At 34.0% G+C, this 27740-nt stretch overlaps 2 protein-coding genes across 3 annotated transcripts in view; both read right to left on the bottom strand.

Moving 5' to 3' along the window:
• LOC146540849 (putative ATP-dependent RNA helicase DHX35) overlaps nt 1-27610 on the bottom strand; it is a 35293-nt gene extending 7683 nt beyond the window's left edge. The window contains exons 1-6 of one of the 2 annotated variants that reach the window (XM_085185653.1): nt 27394-27610; nt 26674-26939; nt 3699-3863; nt 1780-1860; nt 517-576; nt 175-334 (exon numbers count right to left, since the gene is read on the bottom strand). In XM_085185653.1, coding sequence (XP_085041779.1) covers nt 175-334; nt 517-576; nt 1780-1860; nt 3699-3863; nt 26674-26939; nt 27394-27427 — 766 coding nt within the window. In that variant the 5' untranslated portion in view covers nt 27428-27610. Of the gene's footprint in view, nt 1-174; nt 335-516; nt 577-1779; nt 1861-3698; nt 3864-25428; nt 25551-26673; nt 26940-27393 lie in introns of those variants that run through there. The other variant, XM_085185732.1, reaches the window with a different exon arrangement.
• On the bottom strand, nt 15761-19768 carry Cpes (Ceramide phosphoethanolamine synthase). The gene has a single exon (XM_085185855.1). The coding sequence runs from the start codon at nt 18824-18826 to the stop codon at nt 17729-17731; it is 1098 nt and encodes a 365-aa protein (XP_085041981.1). The 5' UTR covers nt 18827-19768; the 3' UTR covers nt 15761-17728.
• Nucleotides 27611-27740: the final 130 nt, after the last annotated feature.

A 27740-nucleotide genomic window follows, 5' to 3' on the forward strand; every position in this document is an offset into this window, starting at 1 on the left:
TTTTATACACCACATTGAGGCGATGGTTGTCGGTTCTATCCCCATTTGGAGGAAAAAAATAAGTTATTTCCATTTCCCTACCCTGGTAAAAAATCAGCGCTCAACACACAATATCTTCAATTTTATTGAAAAACAGGAACCGGATGTGTTTAGACACTAATTTCTATATATTACCTTGCACATAAAATATTTCTATTGGATGTGTTCTTCCTTGTATCGACATTATTACCGAAGTGCTTTTCTTATCCTTTTTATCATTCAAATTGAAAAAATCTTTTAGAAAATCGGCGTCCATCGTCGCTGATGAGATAACGAGTTTGAGATTTTTTCTTTTCTGTCAAAAAAAAAACTATAAGTTCAACACAGCGTTGCGTTTGGTCAGCCACTAAACACGCAATGTCCCGAAAGTTGGGTCGTGCGTGGGAAATAGAGTGTCTTAGCACTAGGTTGCGTCTGCCTATCCCGCTATATGCGGGATACATCGTTACACAAATAAAATACCTTATCAATACTCACTTTAGCTATTTTCTTTAATAGACCCATAAGAACGTCCGTCATTTGTGATCTTTCGTGTACCTGAAAATATAAAAATACACATTGCAATACAAAACATAAGTTTTGAATTTCATATTCCTTGCCATGATAAAAAGACAAAACGCAGCGTTGAGTTACGGGACTCAAAATGCAATGTACAAAAAATTAGGGAACAAAGTGTCTTAACACTAGGTTTGCTCTGCATAAATGCGGAATACAGCACGAAGTTAAAAAAAGATTTTTTTACTCCAAGTTTGTATTATTTTGTGTATAAAAATTATCAGTTAAAATTTTTTTGTCAGAACCTAACCCCGAGTTATGTCTTATCAGAGTAGAGAGTGAATACAAATTTCTTTTTTTTTTTCAAATTTTAATTTCTTGGAGCTCATATGCAGACCAACGCTATCCTTGTATTTTGGCTAATCAATATTTAATATCTAAAATAAATAAATCAGCTTCACGCTGTATACCTTACACAGCAGTGTAAGCCGATGGAAGCTGCGACTTTGCGTTTCCCACTTTCCGCCGAATTTTGGAGGCATTGCTGATTTTAGTGGCGAAACTCAACGCCACGCTTTGCCTCGACACCAAAGCGAAGAAATGGAAATATAAATTTTAATAAATATTTCATGTCCCCGATCCCCACGATCGAACCCACAACCCTTTTTTTGGCGATGGTTTTACAGTCACACGCCAATCGTAGCGCAGGGGCACAAATTTATATCTATAGGTATATAACATATCTTTGCAATAGGATATATTGCAGGAGTGGGCAGGAGATAAGAGCGGTATCTGGATATACGCGTCTGTCCGTCTGTTATATGGTATAGAATTACATATCTACTACATGGGTACTCAGAATACATATAGCCTAAGATCCCAGGGCCTCCAGACCTTCGTCGTTTTAGCAAAGAAACGACGAAGGTCATCGTTATCTGAATCTAATATGTATGTAATTATAGATTATAAACTGTATTTAAAACGAAGTATACATACTTCAAATTAAATTTATTTTATTTTAAAATGTTTTTTGGTTGACTCTATAGATAATAATACATAGCTGATGACTTTGCTTGGTTGAACACGCCAATGTCAAGAACTACTGGTTAGAATGGAAACCATTTTTGTATCAAATAGTCCATTAATAGAGGAAGGCTATACTACCACCAGCACTTATTCTAGGACGCGACTAAAGACGCAGATAGATGCTAGTATAATATTAAATATATAATAAATGTATATTACCTCGTCAAGCACAATACAGGAATATTGCATTAGTAGAGGCGACGCGAACATTTCTCGAAGGAGAACGCCTTCTGTCATAAACTGTAAATGAAATATATACACTATATTAGAAACGGCCATATTATTATTCAAATTGCAAAGTAAGCTATAATGAGTATTTTTTAGCTTCACAATGTATTCCGCACTAAGTAGGGTAGGTTGAGGGCACTAAGGAACGCAGTGTTAAGACACTCCGATGTCTTTAAGATACCTCCATTCATCACTTTCCGCCGAATTCTCGAGGCACTGCATGTTGAGTGGTGGAACTCAACGCTGCGCCTTGCCTCAATACTACAGACGAAGACACAATAGAAATGTTATAATGGGAGCGGAGTGTCTTAACACTAGGTTTACAAGTTCCTTTTGCCTACCTTCTATGTGCGGGGTATAGTGCCAAGCTAAAATACAATACGATATAATCTAGCTGACAAATACATTTTCTCTCTAAATGTAAGTTTATTAACACAAAACCGGTTCAATAAAGGTCACTAACGTCTAACAACAACACAATAGGTGATTGTCCAAGAATAGTACCAAACTGAATATAATTAAAGAACTGTCCATATAGTACTTTTGTTTTGTTTAAGTCTATTTGTAATAGAGAATAATGCGCGATCTGGTAGAGAAAGACCGGCGTTGAGTTCCGCCACTCATCACGAAATCGATTTTCTCTCCCTGAATACCCTTCTATTCGAAAAAAGAGATGAAGTTGATTTTTGATTTTACAAACAAAATTTTGTTTCTTTTGTGTTCTTTTAGGCCGAGTCATGAAATGCCATGGTTGAGTGATAGATACATATAGCCCTGATATATATCTGTTAACAGCCACTATATAGAATATTTACCATTTTGGAGGGCGTAGGTTTGATTATTGCTCTACATATTCAATAACTAGAGTCTGTTTTACATACGTTTATAATGTATATTAATTGAGTGAAGCTCTCTTTATGATCATCATCACATGATGTAAAGACAAAAAGAATTAAGATTTTTTTATCTCCATGCTGCATAGCAGGTTAGGCAGAGGTAAACTGAGAACTTAGTGTTACGACAATCCGTTCCTATTAAGACAATTCCGTTCCTCATTTCTCACGAAATATCGAGGCATTGCGTGTCGTGTCGCGGAAATTAACGCTGCGCTTTAACCTCGTTACCAGAGCGAAGAAATAAAAGTATAACATATATTTTTATAAGAATCGCAGCTAGAACCTCTGGCGCTTACAGTCGCACGCTTGTGCCCATGCGCCACGAATGACCTCGCATACTATATTTAATACACATCCTACTACATGCTGTATAACGATAAAACTAATCATATTGATTTCTTACATAGCAAAGGTCTGAACTGGAGGTCACGTTACATTAGTGCGTCACGCATTAACGACCCGAAACCCTATTTAGGCCCTTGAAGTTAAAAGTAAGTAATTTTCTACCAAAATGTTAGGAAATAAAGATCAAATTTAAACAGACAACGTAATTATTATGGTTTATAGTTTATTCGATTATGCCTTCAAGATACGATTTAGATAAAAAAAAACTTCTATAAATATAATAAAGCAATAAGAATTTTGTTTGAGGAATGATACTTGAAATTTCTAAATTCCGCAAAGTACAAAACGAGAGCCAGTCGGGAGATTTCCAGAGGCCAATGTGACGAGCCAAAAGCATGGCGATGAGTTCCGCCATTCAACACACATTGCTTCGAGAATTCTGCGAAATGTGGGCAACCGAAGTGTCTTAATAGGAACGGAGTGTCTTAACACTAGGTTTTACAGGTTTCCTCTCCCTACCTTGGTAAGTTCGGGATACAAAGTGAAGCTAAAAAAAATAAAAATTAAAAAGTAAACGAAAATAAAGAAAGTTTTTTTTAATACACCTACCACAATACCACTAGAAGGCGTTCTCAACGCCGTCATACCAGCCGCGAATCCCACACCATCTCCCAACTGTTCCCCTCTTTCGTCTGCTACACGATTTGCTAGAGACACTGCAGCGGCCACGCGGGGTTGTGTTACGCATACTGTGTGACCTACTTCGTGTAGATACTGAAAATTGAAAAGTATTATGTTATATAAAGAAAAGGAAAAAAGGTGGAACTCGATGTCCACACTCGATGTAAGATATCTTATTATGTTTCTTTCATAGTTAGAGTGAGAAAGTGTTTCGCTCATTTGGTACAACAATTACAAATATAACATTTAATGATATTATTAACAGTTATAGAATGTAATTTTATACTTAGGAAAGAAAATATTTATTTTAGAAAACTTAGTAGGTAGTTTTTTTAGGGTAGTAGGATTTGAACCCAAGCCTCTTAGTAACAGACCAAGCGCTTTGACCACTAACCCATATGGTCCTATCAACGTACATGTACAACATTCGCGCGGTTACAGTATATTTATATATCTATACCTACATATGTAGTAAGAATTTAAATTCCTCCTTTTGTTGTTAGCAACAGCCGTATAAGATTAGAGCTAATCCTACCACACATGCGTGCCTTTATCACTTGGAAAGATAACGATACTGTATTCTTAGTTAAACTTGTTTCAGACCGTCTGGATGTAAGCGCTACGGGTGAGGGTTCGATTACCACCCGGCGATAAGCTTTTTTTGTTTGCGTGGCTGTTGAGTTCTGCCCCTAGATACGCAATGTTTCGAAAATTGGGTAACAAAACTTGAAGAGAAATAAAAACAAATGTCACCAAAAAGAACATTTGGGACCGTTGGGTGTTCGATTCCCACTCATGGGAATGAAATATTTAATGTTTTTATTTCTTCGCTCTGGTAATGAGGCGAAGCTCGACTCCAGAATTCGGCGGAAAGTGGGGAACCGGTGTTCTTGATGAGAACGGAGTGTCTTAACACTAAGTTCCCAATACTACTTTGACTGCCCCGCTATGTGCGTGATATAGCGTGAAGCTAAAAAAATCAAGAACACATTGTTTTACCTACACTAGAATATAATATCTTAATGACAGGAAAACTGCATGGAGTTTTAATCGTAAAATTTGCTGATATTTTTAATAGCCTTACTCTATATTTATGTTACGTGGTGGCTATTTTAAACGACCTCATTTCGAAAGAAAAACAGTAACGGCAGGTAAAATTATATTTTTAAAAAACAACTGTCGAGCTCGCCGCTGTGATAATACTGACAAGAGAGGGGGCACAAAGTGTGACTGTAAACGCGTCTGGTTGTGGTTGTGGGTTCGATCCGAGACAATGAGACATTTTCATTTCCCTGGCAATGAATTCGGTCGCTTAACATGCTTTTTGAAATTTCGAAATGCTTTATCACTAGGTTTCTTCCGCCCACCCTGCTATAGGGGAAAAAAATATTTATAATAAATACATACAGTGATAAAATTACAACACCCACCATTACTTCCTTTGAGATAATGCTAGTTGATTATTGGAGAACATAAATATAGATAGAGGCACATAGTTTTATTTAACTTAGAGGCAAAATTATTTATTACTAGCGGACGCGCGCAGCTTCGCTTGCGTATTTAGGGGGTGAATTCTAAAAAACCATGAAACACATGTTCAATTAAATATTTTTAAGAGTCTAAATTTCAAATTTTATAATAATCGGTGGTGTTTTAAAGATTTTTCCATACAAACTTTCAACCCTTTATTTGCACCCTTAGGGGATGAATTCGAAAGAACCATGAAACACATGTTCAATTAAATATTTTTAAGAGTCAAAATTTCAAATTTTATAATAATCGGTGGCGTTTTAAAGATGTTTCCATACAAACTTTCAACCCCTTATTTGCACCCTTAGGGAGAGAATTCTAGAAAACGATGAAACACGTATTCGGTTAAATGCTTTTAAAAATCTAAATTTCAAATTTTATAAAAATCGGTGCCGATTTAATTTTTTTTCCATACAAACTTTCAACCCCTATTTCTCCCCTTTAGGGTTAAAATTTTCCAAAATCCCTTCTTAGTGGATGTCCAGATTACGAAAGTAAACATCTGTCCAAATTTAACGTTTCTACGCGCAGCGGTTACGGCTGTGCGTGCGTCTTACCTCAGTCAGTGAGGACAAGTCCTTTTATATATATAGATAATATGTAATGTATACCAAGCGCTAAGGTTACACAATACACCAGTATCTGGCTGCAGTATTCACCTACACACTAACGCCTGTATTTATAAACCGGTCTCAACTCTGAGATCGATCTTCAGATGCCGCTTTCATTCATAAATTATAATTTAGAAATGGCATCTCAAAATTTGGAACGATTTATAAATACTATTGATAACAGTAAAAATCTACCTTTATTAGGTTAGCGCTGTATCCAGCAAAGAGCTGCGCCTAGTCATAAATACTAACTAAAATAGAACGAAGTAAATATCACAAAACTTTACAGCAAAATGCAGATACATCATTCTAGACATAAAGATAATTCTTATTTCATAATCCCTTTCCCTGATTGCAAGCGCAACTGTCGTAGGTGCGATTCCCAATCGGGGAAATTTCTCCATTTCAATTGGGCGGTGCGCGGGGAACGTACACGTACTATCCATACCTATATTATAAATTCGAAAGTAACTCTGTCTGTCTGTCTGTCTTTTAGGCAATCACGACCAAACCGCTAGTTTAATTGTGATAAAATACTCATATAGAGATACTTGAGGGTCTCGGGATGAACATAGGATACTTTTTTTTCTCATATTTGTATTATTTTCGATATATACCAATATATTAAAATAATTAATTTGACATGCAATTTATTCCGCCATGTTAATAACAATCGTCGCTACGCGTTGCTAAGCAACGGCTTGCAAAGTTTGTTGTTTTAAGAAAACGTCACTCAAAGTGAGTTTGCTTAATGTACACATGGCGCGCGCCGATATAGATTTGTATACATTAACAAAAATTAGATGATTTCTATAATTTGATATTCATCCTTATGAAAATAAATATAAGAGTCACTTTTGGCATTTCGTCTAGATGGAAATTATAGTTTACTGTATAACATTTTAATAAATAATTAAGATGTCACTGATTCGAAATGACCTAGCCTACGAGTAGTATAGTATGACCGACGCGAACGGGCAGATGACTTTGATGATTTTGTAAATTTTTATATATTTTCGAATTACTATTATTTTTTATGTAATTATTTGCTCCTTATAATTAATTTATCTTAGTTCAGTTATCTATACCGATGTTATACACTTAAAATATCGTAATTTTAATCATTTGGGATTTTATTTAATATTGTTCGCAAAAATTAATCATTATTTAATATAGAAAAATGTTTAGTACGCGCGCACGCAAGCTTTAGGTACTTTTTCTAATATTAAGAATTTCCTTTAGTTACTTTTACTTCTTTTGTTTGTCCATTTCGGTTACTCGGATATTTTTTCTAATAATAAATCTCCACTTACATTATTTTTTAACTTATTTTAATTATTTAGGCTTATATCTTCGCGGGCGTAGCCGCGTCCGGGCCCACTAGTATAAAAGGACTTGTCCTCACTGACTGAGGTAAGAAGACGCACGCACAGCCGTAACCGCTGATGATAGAAACGTGGAATTTGGACAGATGTTTACTTTCGTAATCTGGACATCCACTAAGAAGGGATTTTAAAAATTTTTAACCCTAAAAGGGTGAAATAGGGGTTGTAAGTTTGTATGGAAAAAAATTTAAATCGCCACCGATTTTTATAAAAATATAAATACAGGCTTTTAAAAATTTATTTCATTGAACATGTGTTTCGTGGTTTCTTAGAATTCATCCCTAGGGGTGCAAATAAGCGGGCGAAGCTGCGCGCGCCCACTAGTCTTATATATTATAAACATAAATATATTAGATAATTCATAGTTCTACGTCATCAGATGTGGTTCGATCGAAAGACACCTGCACACTTGATGTCATTAACACAATTAGATTAAAAAAATATTTTGTTTTTTTTTGTTTATTTCACATTGGAAAATGGGGTACGGAGTGTCTTAACACAATATACATATTATATTTTACTAATCTACCAGAATTTGTTAAACTAAATTACGCAACATCTATTAGAGGCCGAGTAAATGTTTATATTAACAGAATTTATTATTCCAGTCTTTGGCAAAAAGCTCTAGGTGTAGAACATATACATATGCACAGGCTATTTATTATAATTATTTAAGAAATCATTAATTGCAGCGGAAATAACATACTTATATTGTACAACATACCCCCCAATAACATACTTGTTTTGGGGGCGACCTTTACTTAAAATGCAGCTTATACAGTTTAACTGGGTGGAACCTAGTGTTAAGACACTCCGTTCTCAATGTTCGAGATATTACGCCTTGCGGGCGGGATGCTGGCAGTGAAAAATATAATGATGACATCAAAATTAATTTGTTCCCACACAGGTCACGTTCATATGATACGACATGTGGCCGACAATTAGTTTAATATCCTTGAGTATTTGTACCTCTATTTGTATTTTTTATTTATTTGCTTTACGCTGCATCCCGCACATAGCAGAGAAGGCTGAGGAGCCCAGGAACACTCCGTTCTCCGAACATACTCCGTTTACATTAAGACACACCTTGTTTCCCCACTTTCCACCGAAGATCTTTACGGGTTCACAATGCGCCAGCGCGGCGTTCAGTCCCGCCACTCAACACGAGGTGACCAGCCACTCAACAAGCTATCTCTCCACAATTCGGCGGAAAGTGGGGAATAGAAGTGTCTTAAAGGCAACGGAGTGTTAGGCACTAGGTTCCTAGGCTCCTTCTGCCTACCCTGCTATACGGGATACAGTATAAAACTAAAAAACAAAAAATATATAACCTACAACCACTTGAGGCAGGCACACATGCAACCACCACGGCGCGAACGTGTCCACTAGTATATATATATACGGAATGTACCCTGTAGGTTTTGATTACGCGGAGAATTTCAAACAAAATGCAGCAAAATGGATGCATAAATGGTCGTATCTTTTGATTGCGTTGACTTAGAAGCTTGATATTTCTCTGTGCTTTAAGGGACCTTAATATTTAATATTAATATCAGCTTGAGCTTGACACCTCCACGCAGTCTCGAAATAAATGGTCTTTGACAACGAACAATGATGTCTAATTCTGTTATTTTATTTATAATCCCGAGAATACGAAATCCTAAGGATAGATCAAATCTATTTATAAAGAGAGACACACGAAGAGACACACGTGCACGTGCTAACACTGTACCTACATTATGTACAATCATGTAATTACTAATACGCAATAATAGGTACTGCCGTGAATCACTAAAGTGCCCACTAGCGTAGAGTAGGATAGAAGCGTCACGCCTTATACTAATAGCTACTTTTGGTTCAACAACGATGCATTTGAAGTTTCTGAAATATTGCATAATACGCAATTATAGTTTGTAAACAGTCTTTCTGCAAATATTGCACATTTTTAATTTAAAAGAAAAACAAATACAGCAGAATAAAAAAACATATTCAGTTATAATTTTCTTTATAGTTACTAGATATAAAAACGCGCCCGCTTAAGCTTATTGTTATATAACAGCCAAATAATAAATTGCAGCCTATGTGTTATTCTGATGTATAAGCCATATCATTGTAAAGCTTCATCTAAATAGGTTCAATAGTTTTTGCGTAAAAGTAGAACAAACGTCCATCCTCTCCATCCCAACTCCCACATTTAGAACGTTAGCAGGAAGTGGGATAGGATAGTAGGAAGTAAGATTTCCCCTACCCACCATCGAACTAACTACTAGTGTCAGAAAATTCTTATGAGCCTCAATAAGTATTATTAGCCTAACCTAGTTAGTCTATTGTATTAATATGAAATTGTTTATTTACAGTTATAGCAATGAATTAACAGAAACATTTTGTAAAACCAAATAAATAATTGATGATTGAATCTTGATTCAAGAATATTTTAATAATTTTTAATTGTTAGCTGTGGGATAATAATTCTTAACAATGAAGCAGGAAAGCTATTCAATTGTTATAGAAATAATAATATACTAAAGATAATATTTTAAATGGCGTAGCGTAGCAGCACAGCGTCCGACTACTCGTGAGGGTTCGTTTTTCCCTCAGAGGAATAAACAATTTTTATTTTCACGTTCAGATTAACAGACAAAGACCCGCGTTGAGTTCCGGCATTCAACATGCAATGTCACATTATGGGGTGGGCACCAGACTGTTCTGAGATGGGCATGGACCATAAGTAAATAATAATAAGTCACCGTCTATAACAACGTATGTCAATCAAAGTAACTTATTTTATTTTGAGACATCTATACTTATCCCGCTAAGTATAAGCGATGAGTCACAATCAATAAATACCTACTCAACTTAATCATCAAGAATGAATCAACCTGATTGAATTTGACAAAAGCTTAAGCAAGTTTCAAAAACGTATTAAATACTGTGCGAATGCTCCAAATATTTCCAAAAAAACATTAAGTAATAGGTTAATACTTAATACCAAATAATAAAAATACTAAATTTGCCAAAATGCCATCTCAATCAGATCAGCAATTTTGCATAGTATGGGCAGAAACGGAGAACTGGCTGACTTGTAACATAATATTTATATGTAAATATGTTTTTTTATCCCGCTTTCCACACGCTTGATCTTGTTACCAGAGCGAAGCAAAGAAAATACTTCATTACCCCTAGTGGGAATCGAACCCATAACGGTCGCATATACATTCAGATGACCTCAGGCCTCCGAAATAAAACAGTACAGTTAAAACAAACAAGAGAAAAGACCAAATTAAATAAATGTGACGTCAGTCCCCAGCCACAACAACTTATGAGTCAACATTTATTAAATACCAAAAATAACTTTGTCTCACTGAATACACAGAAAATCTTAAATTACACCAAAAAATATATATTTTGAAATATAGGCGCAGTGGAACAGGGTAATAAGCGATGGTTGACAGTTTAATTTCCCGGCTCTGATAAGAGACCCATGTGTTTTGAGTCCGGATTTGAGTTCCGCCCCTCAACACGCCGCCGTAGGAATGGGGCCGGCCGTGTGGCCCAGTTATTCCCATTCTCCAGTATATGAGTAGTATGATGCCCTAACCAGAATTATTACTAAAAAAAAAATCTACACAAAAAGATCAGTTCAATACATCAAGGCCCCTCTAGAAAAATTCTGTAGATGCGGAGAACGGAATGTCTAAACGACACATGGTCTCTAGAAAACTAGTATTAATTCACTGCGCACACCTGTACGTACGCCTGTTGTAGGTACCTTTATCCAGTTCAGTCACTTAGATAAAAAAATAATATAGGGAAAAATGGCCGATCCGAACCTGCTATCCCCCACTTTTAATATATAAAAACACATACTCATTCAACAGCAAAGCAACATTTCAAATCTCACTCTGATAAAACAATTTTGTACGTTTATTACTATGACTAAGAAAAGATGAAGTATAATACAGGGTGAGTCATATTGAACTTTCCGGTTTTGGAAGGACGTTGCACGAAGAAGGGAAGGAGTAGAAGGGTGGGGATGGTGTCATTAGACGCGCCATGACATGCAGTTTTAGTGTGAGCAATGGCTTGGTCGGGACAACATCGTGCGTTCGTAGTTGAAGAGTTTATTAAAAATGGCGGCTCCGTGATCACAACACAGCGTGCGTTCCGTTTACATTTTGCTATTGGTCGACGTGATCCCATTCCCACTGGACCAACAATCAGAAATTGGGTATCAAATTTTAGAGCAACATCATCAGCATTAAAAACAAGACCACAAGGCCGAATTAGGACGTCAACGTCAGCGGAAAACGTGGATAGAGTGCGGGCTTCAATTCAACAATCCCCTCGGCGTTCTGTTCGGAAACATGCCGCTTCACTAGGATTATCTTTCAGTAGTGTCCGCAGAATACTGCATAGAGACCTTAAATTTCACCCATACAAGATTCAGGTAGTGCAAGAATTAACAGTTAGAGACTTAGACACACGAAACTTAGAAACACGGGCTGAGAATAACCCACGAAACCTACACGAACGACCACTTCACAGCCCTCGAGTGACAGTGTGGTGCGCTATTGCAGAGTTTGGTGTGTGGGGTCCCTATTTTTTTGAAGAAGATGGTCAAGTCGTCACAGTTACCTCTGCTCGGTATTGCGACATGCTTGAAACTTTTCTGAAACCGAAATTGGAGGAATTAAAGCAGAATCATGACAACGATAACATCTGGTTCCAACAAGATGGTGCTACAGCCCATACATCCAGGCGTTCAATGGAAATCCTGCGACAAATGTTTCCCGGTCATCTCATTTCTTTGCGAGGTGACGTTGGGTGGCCGCCGAGATCACCTGATTTAACCCCCTGCGATTTCTTTCTCTGGGGTTACCTGAAGGAAAAGGTGTACACGCATCGTCCCCGAACCATCGATGAACTGAAGGCTGCAATCACGGAAGAAATCAATGCTATTCCGCTGAATATGACTCGACGAGTAATGGACAACTTCCGGGAAAGGCTTCAGCAGTGTGTGGTCAATGGAGGTAGACATTTACAGGATATCATTTTTTAAACCAACTAAATTAAAACTGCATGTTATGTGCTTTCAAACAATAAAATAATTTTTACTGCATGTCGCTTTGTTTTTAATACACACCTTATTGAAATCGGAAAGTTCAATATGACTCACCCTGTATTAATCCAACATGTTATTTGCTGTATCTACTGACTCAAAGCAAATAACATACCTAATTATTTTGAACACCTTTAAAATGTTATTCCATTACTTGGGAAAGAAAAATCCTTTTTCAGAAATCATATAAACAAAATTACATAGCGGGTTTTTCAACCCGTGACCAGCTATAAATTCCTTCGTCAAGCTATATCCAAATTCTTAGACGCTTATTCCAACTATATTCTTTGTAGTTCCTGAGATTTGCACGTTCACCCAACAAACTTTGCAGCTTATTAATTAAGTATAGACAGATTGTACGGATTTATGTACAGAATCATCATTACCATTTAAAAGGACAGATAATAAACACAATCATTCGAGCGTAACATTTTTTATGAAACAGGGTCGAAATCCAATGCTGGCACCATTCAAAAGAAATATACAATGAGAATAATACCCACTTATAATTTATATTTGTGTTTTTGATAAGAAATTAGATTTATTCGGTTTTCTAAGACAATGAGACAACGCGACTGGTTGTGGGTTCGATGGCAGCGTTGAGTTACGCCACTCAACACAGAATGCCTCCAGAATTCATTTATCTCATTACGGCAAGTGAGCGGTAGTGTTCTGCTAGGTTGAGTTTGTCGCAGTGGGACATTGTTTGAGTCTAAAAGAGATGAGGTTTCGATCCACGCTAACTATAAAAACCCATTAAAATAGACATTAAACCAATCTAGCCTGAGTGGAATTTGAACCCACGACCAATATTCAAGGTTAAGCGTTAGAAAAATTATATTATTCTTATTGTTTAGTTAAATACTAGTCTTATCTTGACTTAGAGTAACTAAATAATTAAAGGCAATTAGTTTCATTAACTCAATGTTTAATTTGATGTAAACTAATTAATAGATGCACATTTAAAATTCTAAGCAAATTAATAATTACAAAAGAAAACAAATAATAATAAACAAATATCATATAAGTTGTTAATTATTTTTATTTCTTCGCTCTGGTATCAAGACAAAACGTTTAAAATAAGGCAGAGCGTGCGGAATTAAGTGCAGTAACACTAAGTTCACTCTGGCGCAAAACACGGGATACAGGGCAAAAAAAAATCTAAAAAAAATATTATGTTTCCACGAGGCCGTCGTGGCAGGGGCACAACCGTGTGAGATTGTAAACGCGACTGCTATGCTGCATCGATTGCCATTTGGGGCAATGCCTCCAGAATTCGACGCAAAGTGTAACGAAAGTGTTAAGGGGAACGGAGTGTCTTAACACTAGGTTCCCAGGTTCCCTCTGCCAACTCTGCTATGAGCGGGATACTGCGTGAACCTTAAAAAAACATTTCATCGAAGACAGTCTCTGAGAGTCAAATACGATGTTTGTGAGTTGGATCTCCAATCAGAAGAATTAATTTAACTTAGGTCCTCCGATTTGATCAAATATATTTTAACAGTCTGTTAAAAATAGATTGATTTGTCACTATATAACACCTACAAAGAAATATGGAATATGTACAAGCGGAAAGATAATATAATAATCAATTTACATATTTCCAATAAAAGGCCATATGAGGCCGACGTGGCGCCAGCGTGTGACTGTAAGCGCGACAGTTGTGGATTCGATTTCCACTCGAGGAGTAAAGAATTATTATTCTATTCTCTCGTCTTAACTATAAGTTCCCTCTGCCTAGCTTTCGTTTTGCGATTGGGTATTTCTAAATGTCAAATATTTAATAAATAATTGTTAAAAGTTAAGAAAGTAATTAAAGTAATTTACATATATAGATAGGATAGGTATCAGCATAATACTTCCATAGTATTTTTTTTAAATATATTAACTTTTTTAATAGTGACCTATAAAGTACCCTCTTTATGGTTTGTTTACCTTTTACATGAGGGCTAATTGATTTGGGTATATTATTAAGCGTCTTTCTTACTAAATTATTATATAAATTACTGTGGTGGGGATTGAACAAACCATGTAAAGCTACACGTATATACTTTGTTTATCTTTAAATAAATTAACAACATGAAGTGTCGTTATCTTTTTATATCGATGTTGTAAAAGTCAATGAACAATCGATAACGATGGACATTTCCAATATGTTTTGTTATAATTGCTATAATTACTGATGTGATGTCATTATGATGAAAGTTGGGAAATATTGTATGTAGGAGACAGTAACGGGTTATAGGTCCCAATATAATAATAATTATCATCTGGTAGGTTTAATAACGATACATACAATAGAGCTGAAGAGTTTATTTGGTTACACGGACTAATTTTAAAAAACCCTGGCAAATGCGAGTCGGTAACGCCCACGAAGGGTTTTTGGTTCCTTTTCACTCTGGGTATAAGAACCCTGGAAAGTACCTACTGCTTTTTTTTATCAAGGCTTATTTTCAGTCAACAAGAACGCCGCCAACGGCAAATGCAGCTCAGAAGAATTATTTATCACTTGATTTTTTTCGTATGCCTACTCCTTTAATATGAATGACACGTCCCCGGGGACTGGGGACAGAGGACGCGGGGGCACTGATTGTGGCTGTAAACCGACTGGTGGTGGTGCCCATTCCCACTCGAGGAAATGAAATATTTATTTAAAATTTATATTTCCATTAATTTTGATAATAATAATAATAATATGCTGGAAAAATTACGAAACACATAAAATGTATATTTTTATTTACATCTTTTTGATATATAATTTATTCATATTTAATTTATTTTCAGGACAAATGAGGAAATACATTTTAGAAGGAAATAAATAATTTTATATACATTATAGGTTTTAAAATATGTAATAAATGCTTTTTTTTATCTATAATTGTTTCTTTTTTCAACTTCCCTTCAAATAAGCGGCTAAAATATAGTAACAATTGTATTATTATTAATATAAACAATTCTAATATCATTTTGTTTTTGATTAAAAAAAACATAATTTATAAGCCTTGATCACAAATTAATCAACAATAGTTTTGGAAGAGAAAGACTAAAATATATCAAAACAACAGTGTCAGCTCATTCATTTTAAATATAGCCAGATAAAATTTATAGATCTATTCCATACATAAACAGTCATAGCCGCATCATCATCGTGTTTACCAGAACTGGTTAAAAATGGAAACATTTTTTAGTTCCGTTTTTACGTCCCGCTTTTTCCGTTGAATTCTCTCACTTAACACGCCCCGTTTTTATGACGAATGAAGAAAGCAGTGACATATCACAAATTTTTTGTTAAATATAAACCACTATGTATATAAAGAAAAATTTAAATATAAATAAAACATGGACAACATTTTTAAAATAAATATATTAAATATTAATTAAAATCATAACTTATTGTCGGTCGGTAAATCACAGTTAATTAATTAAAATGATCATTAAAAACAATAACTAACTATAATAATTAATTTTCATAGTAAAAAATATAAATTATCTTAACCGGACTAATATAAACCGTTACCTACCCGTTTCTTAATACGGAGGAAATATATTCATCTCTTTCTAACATACCAACATGACTATAGTTAAGAGTAGGACGAATGCATTTTTTAAATTAACTCTCGCTAGATTAACTGTACATTGTCTAGTTTTTGGAGATTTTCGAAAACGCTCAAAATTTTTCGTTATAATGTTAGAAAGCATAGGCAGAGGTATCTAGTGTTAAGACACCTCGTCCCCGACTTTTTGCTAAAACTGTCGAGACATTGCGTGGTGAGTAGCGAAACCCACGCCGCGCGCCGTCTACCAGTGGGAATATGAAAATGAATGAATGCTCCCCCGAGTGGGGATCGAACTCACAACCGTTGCGTCTTCAATCATACAGAACTTACTATGTTTATATTAAGTGATATAAGCATTTGCTTTTTATAATAAACACTTGAGTTATCTATAACAATCCACAAACTAAGTAGTACTTAAAGCGTAAATGTAAATACGAGGCCAGTATTGACGAAGGGGCTGTGGTTGTGGGTTCGATCCCTATTCGAGGAAATGAAATATTTAAATATATATTTTCATTTCTTTCCTCTGGTGTCGAGATAAAGCGCGGCGTTGAGTTCTGCCACTCATCACAGCAAGCAAGCAACACAAGCTATGTTCCCTCTGCCGACCCTGCTGTGTAGAAAAAAAATATTTTTTTATCTAAATTCGAAACAATGTACAGTTAATCTATAGGTGTACAATACATATAAATACAATAGAAATCTCTGAATTTTGAACTTAGTTTTACCACCGTGGTCACTCCTACACGAAAATCAGTCAAAATGCTAGCAGTTACGCATTATTTACCTTATAGATCCGTTCAAAGAGGCAATACCTCATTTAAAATTATATAAGTATAATCAGGAGAATGATCAATAAAGATTAATAACGAAATTTGTGATATTTTTTAACAGAACTGATTAAATATAAATTAAAAAAAAATTACATAACTTCATTTCATCAGTTTCAGTATTTGTTTGTATAATAGTCAAGTTTGATTTGTCGTTACTGTATATAGTTAAAATTAAATTAATTCAAAAAATCTTGTAGACTAGAAGGTATTGCCACTTTTCAAACGGTGTGTATTTGATTACTTATATTATTGGCACAGCGGACCCCTAATATCACATAGTTTCATCAGTTTGAACTACTTATGTCAAAATATCCTCACAACAAACATGATTTTACTAATATATGGGGAAAATAATTTTAAAATATATATTTATCTCTCGGAAATATAATTGCTGCAGCAAATTTTACAGGAAAGTCACCAAATATACGGTAAAATGACTAATGGACTTGCTTAATCAAACATATAGAATTTAAAATATCAATTTTAGAACTAAAGGGCATCGAGAATATTTTGCTTAGCTTTATAATTATATTTTTTTTAAAAGAGACCGGATATTTTTAGACAATTTTTTCCAATTTTTTATTGATCGCGTCTTCTCTAATACTCCAAAATGTGCAAATACTTAATATATATAAATCATGTTTGTAATAAGATAATCTATTATAAACTCTTGTGGAAGAACAACAGTTAGGTAAACTTCACATCTCATCAACATCACTTATACACAATATCATTAAACAACAATTACAAAATAACAATCGTTATTAAAAAAAACATTACATTAACTACTAAAATAATTACATATGCCCGAGAATTTTGGAAAACCATAATTAATAATTTAAGGTTTTGTATACACAAATAAATTGTTGACGATAAAACTAAAGAGATGATTGTTTTCGAATTCAAAATACGGCAAGTAGTTATCACACGTCCAAATTGTTCACCACTAGTAAATATTCAGAGACGCCCACCGCTATGATGAGACACACGTAACCGCTATAGTGCACTGCTTTAAGAAATCCCCACGTTTTATCACAGAAAACAGCCAGAGATAGGAGATGGAGGTAGCTGTGAGGATTCACTACCCTCCACAATCCTGTGGCGAAGAAGAAAGTGCCCGATGTGAAGACACCCTCGCGTCTCATCACATCAATATCCGTGCGATTTTCTAATAACTCCTGGTATAAATCTATGTATCTATTCCAAGCTAACGAAGATAGCACCATTTGACCAGAAAACAGACCAAGCACTTGGACTATTCTTTGAAAAGTCACTTTTGTTTTGTACGAAATACCGATTTCAGTCGTAGTGTCCTTTTCAATATCCTCCGTAGAGTTGATTTCCTTCAACTGATGATACGGTAAAGTACTGACTGGCGTATCCTTGTAGCCGCGACGAGGTGGATTATTCTTTAAGTAGAAGAGAATGCCTATCATCATCGCGATCACGCCTATTAAGTCGCAAATGCCATCCACCCAGTATCCCAACGTGCCGACTTCAGATCTTTCGCCCTTGATGTGTTTCCTTTCTCTCGCTACGTGCCCGTCCAAGTCGTCGAGGAACATTCTTATTTGGAACAGAACTATCGCCACCCGCCTCGCCGCCAGACTCTGACAGGTCAACAGTTTGGCTCCCACCAAAGCGATAAAAACATGAAAGAAAGATATCATATTGGGCGTTATAAATAGCATTCTCTCTGAAATTCCCAATCCCATATCGACCATCGCGCACAATGGGCCGTATATGTAATGATTTATGTGATCGACCATCAAGGCTTTCACGGTCGGGTGACATAGGGGGTTTACATTACAAGGCACCCAGGTTACATCTTCGTACTTTTGTAATTTTATCGATTTATAAGTGGACGATTCTTGCGTTACATTTTCTACGTGCTCAAATATGTCTATTTTGTATTTTTTTATTCTTAAAAATAGGAAAGTGTCCATGTAAATGCAATACACTAATATAATAAAGAGAAGAAACGTTAATATTTTACTCGCTTGTGAAGAAGGCCACATCATTTTGATGAAATGTATTGAGATTTACGCATGCGGTTAATCCTGCTGGCTTTTTATAGCCAAGGGCGTGTGGACTCGAGTAGGGCTTCAGTCGGTGCTCGAACAATGTGTAATATACTCTAATATCCCACAGATGTTTTAACGGCGCATGGCTTACGAAACACTACAAAATTCTATTTATAACGGCATGGAACCAGCGTTTTTATCACCAATATACATTTTAAATAAATAATTCCACATATATTACAATTTAGTGTGCGATACGTACATATGAATGCAAGTATGTATGTATGTCACGTTTATCAACAATCACCGAAACTTGCTGTTGAACCAGAGTAGAAACAAATACATTTTTCACATCACAAACGTCCGTTCAAAAACTCGTTTTGTGGCACGTTAAAACTGCTGGTAAAATCGATGCGGACGTCGCGTTGACTGCACGTTCAACACACGACGGCATAACACGAATATTTAGAAAAATACTATATCCAATGCAATCCGATACTAGCGTTGGTGTATGTATATTTAATAACATAACCGTATAAACAGTTAACACACTGGCTGTTCACACGACGTTTGTGGTATTAAATGTTAGTGCTGCTGTGCACCGTGCGTGCGCATGCCGCCGCGCCGTTAGACCGAATGGGGTCCGGCTAGACATGGGCGTTACGTAGCGTCACTAGTTTCAGAAACTGCTTACAAGCCAAATCACGGCATAACTAGTTTCGGGCTGTCGTCGAAACTAGTGATTGTGATGATTCGGAGCTACGCGGTGATTGTGAGCTACGCGGTTATTCGAAACTACATACATGTTGCGTTGTGGTTATGTGTCTGTACACATAGCCATTATTTCACATACGTAGTTTCATGAGAGTAAGCAGTAAGCACTAATCAAGTTACATCGACACTAGCACAGTTGTATCTCGCTCTATTATAGTACGTACCGCAACAAAAAAAGAGACGAGAATAGGTGAATTTGATTGAAAAGCTACAAACATCGTACTTTTTTGTATTATACACCCAATGAAACGAAAAAGCGATTCTAAACTGTAAATGCAGAAGTTAAACTATATTATTTATAGTTTTATGAAAATTCCAAGAAAAAACCATATTATTTTTATTAGCTACATTGACACTTATGTAGTTGCATGTTGCTCTATTTTAGTACGTTCCGCAAGAAAAAAAGAGACGACAGTAGTTTAATATGTATGCATTAATGCAATTTGATCGATTATTATTTTATATCGATAATTAAAAAATAAATTCTGCCTCGACACCAGAGCGTAGAAATGAAAATATAAAATAAATAAATATTTAATTTCCTCGATTCGATTCGTAAATAAATATTTAATTACCTCGATTGGGGCTCGAACCCGCAACCATCGCGTTACAGCCACGCCCTTGTGCCGCTGCGCCACGACGGTGGATTTTAACCAATTCCGAGTTTTTTTTTGTTTAGCGTGACGTAGCTTTCCTAATGTTTATTATTTATTAAAAGAGGTTCGGTTACAATGGCTTGCGACGTTCACTTCACACTTGTATATCTTAAGCACATTGGGATTTTTTATGCGATCTACTAAGACTTTTAAGAATTCCGAGAAACGAGGTTCGCTACAAAAAATTGAGGCCTAAACCCATCACTTAATAGAACTTTGAATGTTGATAATAAATTAGCGCAAAAATCTGAATTTGATGTTTTTAATGATTCCGTACGTTTGTATAAAGCTCAACAGAAAAAATATTTTATATACGTAATAAAGAATCCATAACTGAGCTTACAATTTGTATAATTTTTTTTAAGATCTTAATTTTGGTTTTATATTTTGTTATTTTTTTTGTTTTATGTTTAGCTATATAGCAATAGTGCAGGCTGGTAAAATTAATTACTTTTTAAATGTTTTTAATTTTAAGTCTTTTAAATTTTTATTGTATACTTTATTTTAATTATGCAAACAAAAATTCTGAAATGGTCAGCGAATAAAGGCTTTATTTATTTATTATTTATTTATATTCAGTAGTAAAATTTTAAAATTTAATTTTAATTTAAATACTAGATAAATAAATCAACTTCACGCTGTTTCCCACACACAGCAGGGTAGGCAGAGGGAACCTAGTGTAACCCTCTGTTACACTAGGTTCCCCACTTTCTGCCGAATTCTGGAGGCATTGCGTGTTGAGTGGCAGAACTCAACTCCGCGCTTTACCTCGACACCAGAGAGAAGAAATGAAAATATTAATTTAAATAAATATTTCATCTCCTCGAGTGGGGATTGAACCTATAACCATCTGGTTTTTAAAGTCTCAAGTTTGGTCTCAAGTTTCATCCAATTTTAAACCATAATATTTTGCTATTACGTGTCAGTTTCTCGTTTATGTTTTTTTTTTGTATTTTTAAATTTCTTTTTCCATTCTGTAAGTGTAAAATTATTCCCTCTTTTTGAATGTATTTTGTGTGTAAATTTTTTGTTTTCACTTAATTTGGAATTTTAATTTCACTCCGTAATTAAATATATCAAATATTATTAAAGAACGATCAGCGAAAAAACTATATAAAATTCTATATATTAAAAATATATAATGTAATAAAGTGTATATAAAAAAATATATAAAAATAATTGTATATAAAATAAATTAATAAATAATTACATTTTAGTAACAAGATATTGTAATTTAACCTAAAACATTTTCAATCATAACAATAAAAGTAATCGTATTAAACTTACAATTGCTTATGAAGCATTTGTAACTAGTTACAGAAATAACTAGTTTCTGAAACTAGCTACGCGTAACCCCGAAACTAGTGATCGCCGGTTATGCTTAAAAGACGTTACGGCCCATGTCTAGGTCCGGCCGTTGCCTCCGTCGAAAGCGAAACGAGAGAATTTATTCCCGCCAAAGCGGCTGTCAAAACTTGACGTTTGACCTTGCGTTACAAATTTTTAATACGCGACGTATCATTAACCTACTGCATTGTGTTTATTTATTTTGAGGCCCTCGTAGAGCAGTTGCGCACACTTGTGAAGGAGACGATTGTGGCTTCGATTCCCACTCAACATAAAAAAATATTTAATATTTTCCTTTCCTCGTTCTGGTAACAAAAAATATTAATTCTCAACAGGCACGTTCGGAACACCGTAAACAATTTTTAGAAACACAACATTATTTAAAGTACTGTAATAAAATATCTAATTAGTAATTAAGTTTCGTAATTTATGGCCCATGCAAACAATTATAGTTAACAAGGGTTAATTTCACCAGTTCGATACTCATTTGAGGACATATTTGAAAGATAAATATTATTGTCTCCTTGAAGATTGTTTATGAATGTAATTATAAGAAAACTCGTTCAATATAGAGTAATTTAGAGTATTGTTAACCACATTTGGTGACAATCATGTATTTACATATTATGTCTCGCATTGCCGGGTATACAGAGGCAATCTAACGCTAAGACACCACTATCCCTACTTTCCGCACTATATTTGAGATATATCGTGTTGAGTGGCGGAGCTCATCGCCGCGCGTTGTCTATCAGATCAGAGCGAGTAGCGATCGAACATGCAGCCATCACGTTTACAACCACGACGCTGTTCCACTGTGCCGCGACGGCCTCTTATTTCATTGTATTATATTGACATTTTATTACCAAATGAAGCTCATTAAATTCACTTAACAGTTAAGAACAGTAGGGGTTAATACAATTAAATGTAAACTAACTACAGAGGAAAAGATTTTTTTTATCTTCAGGTACTCGCTATATCCCGCAAATAACAGTATAAGCCGAATGATCCTAGATCTAGATTAAGATACTCCGTTACCCACTTTCCCCCGAATTTTCAAGCTTTTGCCTCGAAAGAAATAATAATTCATAGGAAATAGTTGTCATAGTCGGTAAATTGGCCATTTTTTTATAGCTTCCAAGAGATGCGGCTTCAAATTTTTATACTTTTTACCCGACTGCGGCGAAACCCAAAAAGAGGGTTAGGTATGTTTTCAGCGAGTATGTATGTTTGTCCGTTTCTTTGTTTCCTTGTAACCAATTTTGATAAACGATTTTGATAAACGATATGTCGTTGGATTTAACTTGATGTTAGCGAGTGTTACTTAATATATTATTTTTTTATGTTAAGTTTTTGCAGTCAAGTTTTATATTTTATCTATTTATCATTTGTTATTTATTAAAGAATGTTTTTTGTAATTTAAAATTATCTGTTAAATACTTTAATTCTAAAATCAGAAAACTGGCCATATTTTTTGTAGTGAATTAGAATATATTTAAAAAAAAATGCTTTGTTATCTTATATTACAACAATAAAATAAATATTGATATTAATTGATCTTACCCAATACTAATATCTCGGGAATAACCTACCTATTAAAATTTAGATAAATATTTGATAAGAAATACCAAAATATTTGTTTCTCACTTTAAAAATATTTTTACTTGCACTTATAATAAAATTGTACATAAGAAAAAAAATATTAATAACATTTTAAAACGATTAGAATCAAAAACAGTGATTATTATTTTTTTTGTCTGTTTGTCTGAGTGTTTGTTCACGCTAATAATCTCAGAAACGGCTTTACAGCTTAACAATTATTATTTTATTTCAATCGGTTTATAATTAAAAAAGTGATACCATTTTAAAGTTTTTTTTTTTTCGATAAAATTGCTATACATAACTGATTTGTTAAATTGTTTTACTTTTCAATTATCAATATAGGTATAGACATTGTTAACATATCTTTAAGGCCGTTGTGGTGCAGTGGGACAACGACGTAAATAGTTATGGGTTCGACAACCACTCAAAATAAAACAAATAGTCAAGGTACAAAGAAATGTCAGTTGGGTCAGTTCTACAGTTCTACTTCTCTAATAAACACTGCCCGGTGAGCAAAATTGCCTTCCGGTAGGCAGAGGGAACCTAGTGATAAGACACTCCGTTCCACACTTTCGGCTGGATTCTTTCCGCGCTTTGCCTCAACACCAGAGCGAAGAAATGGAAATATAAAGGTAAATAAATATTTCACTACCTCGAGTGGGGATCGAACACACAACGGTCGCGTTACAATCACACCCTTTTGTACCGTGAAGCTGTTCTTATTTATTTTTTTGCGACATGTCTAACTAAATTTGTAGGTTTTGGGATTTTAATTCTAGTCCTACTAATATTTTAAAGTTTTAATTATACTATAATGCGCTTCCATTACATATGATACTTTTTTGATCTAGTTAAGAAAAACTGCAACAATACGTTTTACCAGTGAAATATCTCAAAACTAGAAAGTGAAGAAAAAAGTTCCTCTCTGCCTACTCTATAAACGTTGTACCCTACGTATGTTAGGCACAGGGAACCTAGTGAGACCGAGACCTTGCGTGTTGAGTGGTGAAGCTTACTTACTTTTGATTATTTCCTTCTCGAGTGAACAATGCGTAAAGTTCAGGAAGCGTAAGCGTACCTTCAGGGCGGCCACGACATATATAGTGAGAACACAAGATAAGGCGATAATTTAGCAAATTGCCTCTCATGAGTCAGTTTTATAGCAGCACTATTAATACAATCTTTTGGTAAATACGTCGTGTGAATTTGTTTGAATTTATTTAAAGTACCAAGTATCATGTAAATAGAAATATATAAGTATATATGTTTGTCGAATACATAACCTTCTTTTTTGAAGACGGTTAACAAGCTAAACCATCTGTCCTCTATACCTACTATATTTATTTTTACAGAATTAATGCTAAGGATAAATTCAATATAGGTACTTTGCATTTCTAGTATTTACTTGATTTTAAATAGATGTAGACCTAGATCTAGACTTGCAAGTCTATCTTTATAAGGGTTTGGATAAAACCACTTTTTATATTGTAACTTGAAGCTAATTTTAGTAGACATTCAGAGTCGTCGTATTTAATTAATATCTCTTCTGCTCTATTTAAGAATATTTAATTTTTAAATATTTTTTTGTTACTTTTTTGACTACAAACCTTAAAAATTACCTAAAAAAATCATGAGGTTTTGTTCATCTTAACGCTTCTCTATTTTTCCTTAGAATAGTTACAAAGAAAATCCACGACATCTCTTTGTTGACTTTACAGGAATCTAAGCCCGATTTACACATCGCTCTTAACTCTGATATCGATCTTGATATGCTGTTTTCAGTCACAGGATATTAAAACGGCATCTCAAGATCGATATCAGAGTTAAAACTTCAACAACATCTCTATAAAACCTTGCGTTTTGAATGGCGGAATCCCACATCGCGCTTCGAGTACATAGATATTTCTTTGAATAAAATACTCAATGGAAATTGAATTCACTCTGTATATGCACAGTCAAATATTCGGTAACTGAACCACGAGGGCGTTATTTACATTTTCACATTTGTTATAAAACAAAACATTTTACATAAAGTCAAAGTCAAATAAATATATTCGAAATAAGAAGTTACAAGTTTCATTTTTTGAACGTCAAATAATTTACCACCAGTTCACTAAAGTTAATGCCTTAGACCTGAGAAGAACCGGCGCAATAAACTCATCGGGACTTTTTTTTAAATCAATTTTATACAAATACATATTTAAATATTTGTGACAATAATACCTTTGAAACAGCCTTGGGAATCACCAAGCCAATCCATCAATATGGAGTCCCCACTGTAATTTGGACTCTATGGGTGATACCGAGAAATACCGTAGAATCGACAGGATCCACGGGTTCACTATTCAAGAATACATCGGCTTTAACAATTTTCGTGTTAGGTGTTCTAAAAATTATACATTTAGTTTTTTTACTATTCGAGAGTAAGTTATTAACACGAAACCAATGTACTACTTTAGAGAGAGCATTGTTTACTTCGTCATGTACGATTTGTCGTCTTTTTATTTAAGAAAATCAAAGAAGTTTCATCAGCACACAATATTATACCATGGTTCTTTTGAACTAGATACGGTAAATCATTTATATATATTAAAAAGAGAAAAGGAGCAAGAATTGAACCTTGTGGGACCGCCATGCTGAATACTGAACCATGAGATTTCTTGCCATTCACATCAACCCTCTGAACTCTGTCACCTAAATAAGAGGTGAGAAGATTCAGTGCATATTCTTTATAAGAACTATACCAGCGACTGTAGTTGGCCAACCTTTAGTAAAACCATATGTTTATTGTGCATAAGATTATGTAAACTAAAATGCAGGAATATTTGATTTAGAACATTTTTATTCAAAAATCTTGTTAGGGATTTCAATAATATAGCTACGATAGATATGATTTTACTAAATTTCATTAGGTCAAGAAACACAATTATTAAATATAGTGGTGACATAATTATCATTATATTGATAATTTAATTTGTTATGATTATATAAACTATAGGGTTATAGATGCTTATTATAAAATCACGTTTCTGTTCGATGGTCATATTAGAAGGTCAAGTCCTAACATTATAGTAATATAGTGTTAAATAAAGAGAACATGAAAAATATTGAGTATAATTTAGAAAAAAAAAACTTTTTTTAAATCACCTAAACAACATATTTATTACATTTGAAACAAATTATAATTGATACATAGAGTAAAATTGAAGATATATGTAATAAAACCCAAAACAATTATTTATATGCATTAAAAATCTTTTTGTATTTTCTTAAAAAAAAGAGGCCAGTTGTGACGCAGGAAACAGTGTGAACATAAAAAAAACTTAAAAGAAAAAAATAAATTGATTTTAATTAAGTTTAGTCTTAGTTACTTTTTTAAAAAGACATATTGCCTAAATAATCTATATTATATTAAAAGCACTAACCATCACTAAACTTTTTATTGTAATTGTCTAAAATTAAACTTACCTGTGGCACTTGCGTAGATTTCCCACAACCAGTTTCACCAATCAACACTAAAGTTTGATACTTTTCTAGCAAATACAAAATATGATTCCTATATTGAAACACGGGAAGTTTTTGCCTCTGTGTATTTAGAGGTAAATGATGATATCTATTATACACAAAATTTGTTTTAGAATCTGCATCAATAGGTAAGGCTGTATCTGTGTTAGGGTTTATTAAAGTTTCTATTATGCCATCTCTGTTTTTTATTGGATAAAGTGTTTCATCACCTGAAATATATTATAGTAAGTTCATTCTAATGTACACATTCAAACAAGGACAAGTTTTTTTTGTTTTTAGAGGAACCATTTTAAAGTAGTTTTAATTTTTCATATGTAACTGATATACAAAGATTTTACAACATTTTTCTGACAATACTCATACTTGGCATCATACAGGATAGGATATATTACTTTTTATTTATAATTATAATCATATTATTTTCTGTTAAAATATCTAAGGCAATAATATTATTTTAAGTAATTAAAGTTTAAGTTTTATCATATTGAAAAAACGAAAAAAGGAACATCTAGGTTAGCCTAGATGTTTTTTAATAATAATTTAATCTAAAAAACGTCCATAATATTTATAACACATATAATAAAATTAATTCAAATCAAAATTTATATTATAATATTTTTAGTACTCTACTATACAATTATAACTTCTATATAAATAACTTACCGGGTTTTAAAAAGACAGGTCTTTTTGAAATCATTGTTTTTATTATTATTGTATAAACAGCACAAATGTTTTAACAAGAAACTTAATATATAATTATTTTATGTTAAATATCACTTTTTATTTCACTACAAAATCTTTCACGTAAAAACTAAATAAAAATTTAAATACATACAAGAACACTTATTTATTTTTATTTTTTTGACAACTGACATTTGCAAAGAGTTGCCAGGATATTTTTAGTAATTTTATTTTTTAAATTAAATTAATTAAATGTTAAATGGCTCTGATCTATATTTGCATATAAGTATTAATTTATTAATCAAAGCAAATCAGCTTCACGCTGTATT

This window comes from Heliconius melpomene, chromosome 1 (assembly GCF_056956725.1).
Source record: "Heliconius melpomene rosina isolate 202511_hmr_F chromosome 1, ASM5695672v1, whole genome shotgun sequence".
Lineage (NCBI taxonomy): Eukaryota > Metazoa > Arthropoda > Insecta > Lepidoptera > Nymphalidae > Heliconius > Heliconius melpomene.

Bases quoted from the DNA above. Each gene is read 5' to 3' on its own strand.
- Cpes (XM_085185855.1), bottom strand. From the start codon at position 18,826: ATGATGTGGCCTTCTTCACAAGCGAGTAAAATATTAACGTTTCTTCTC.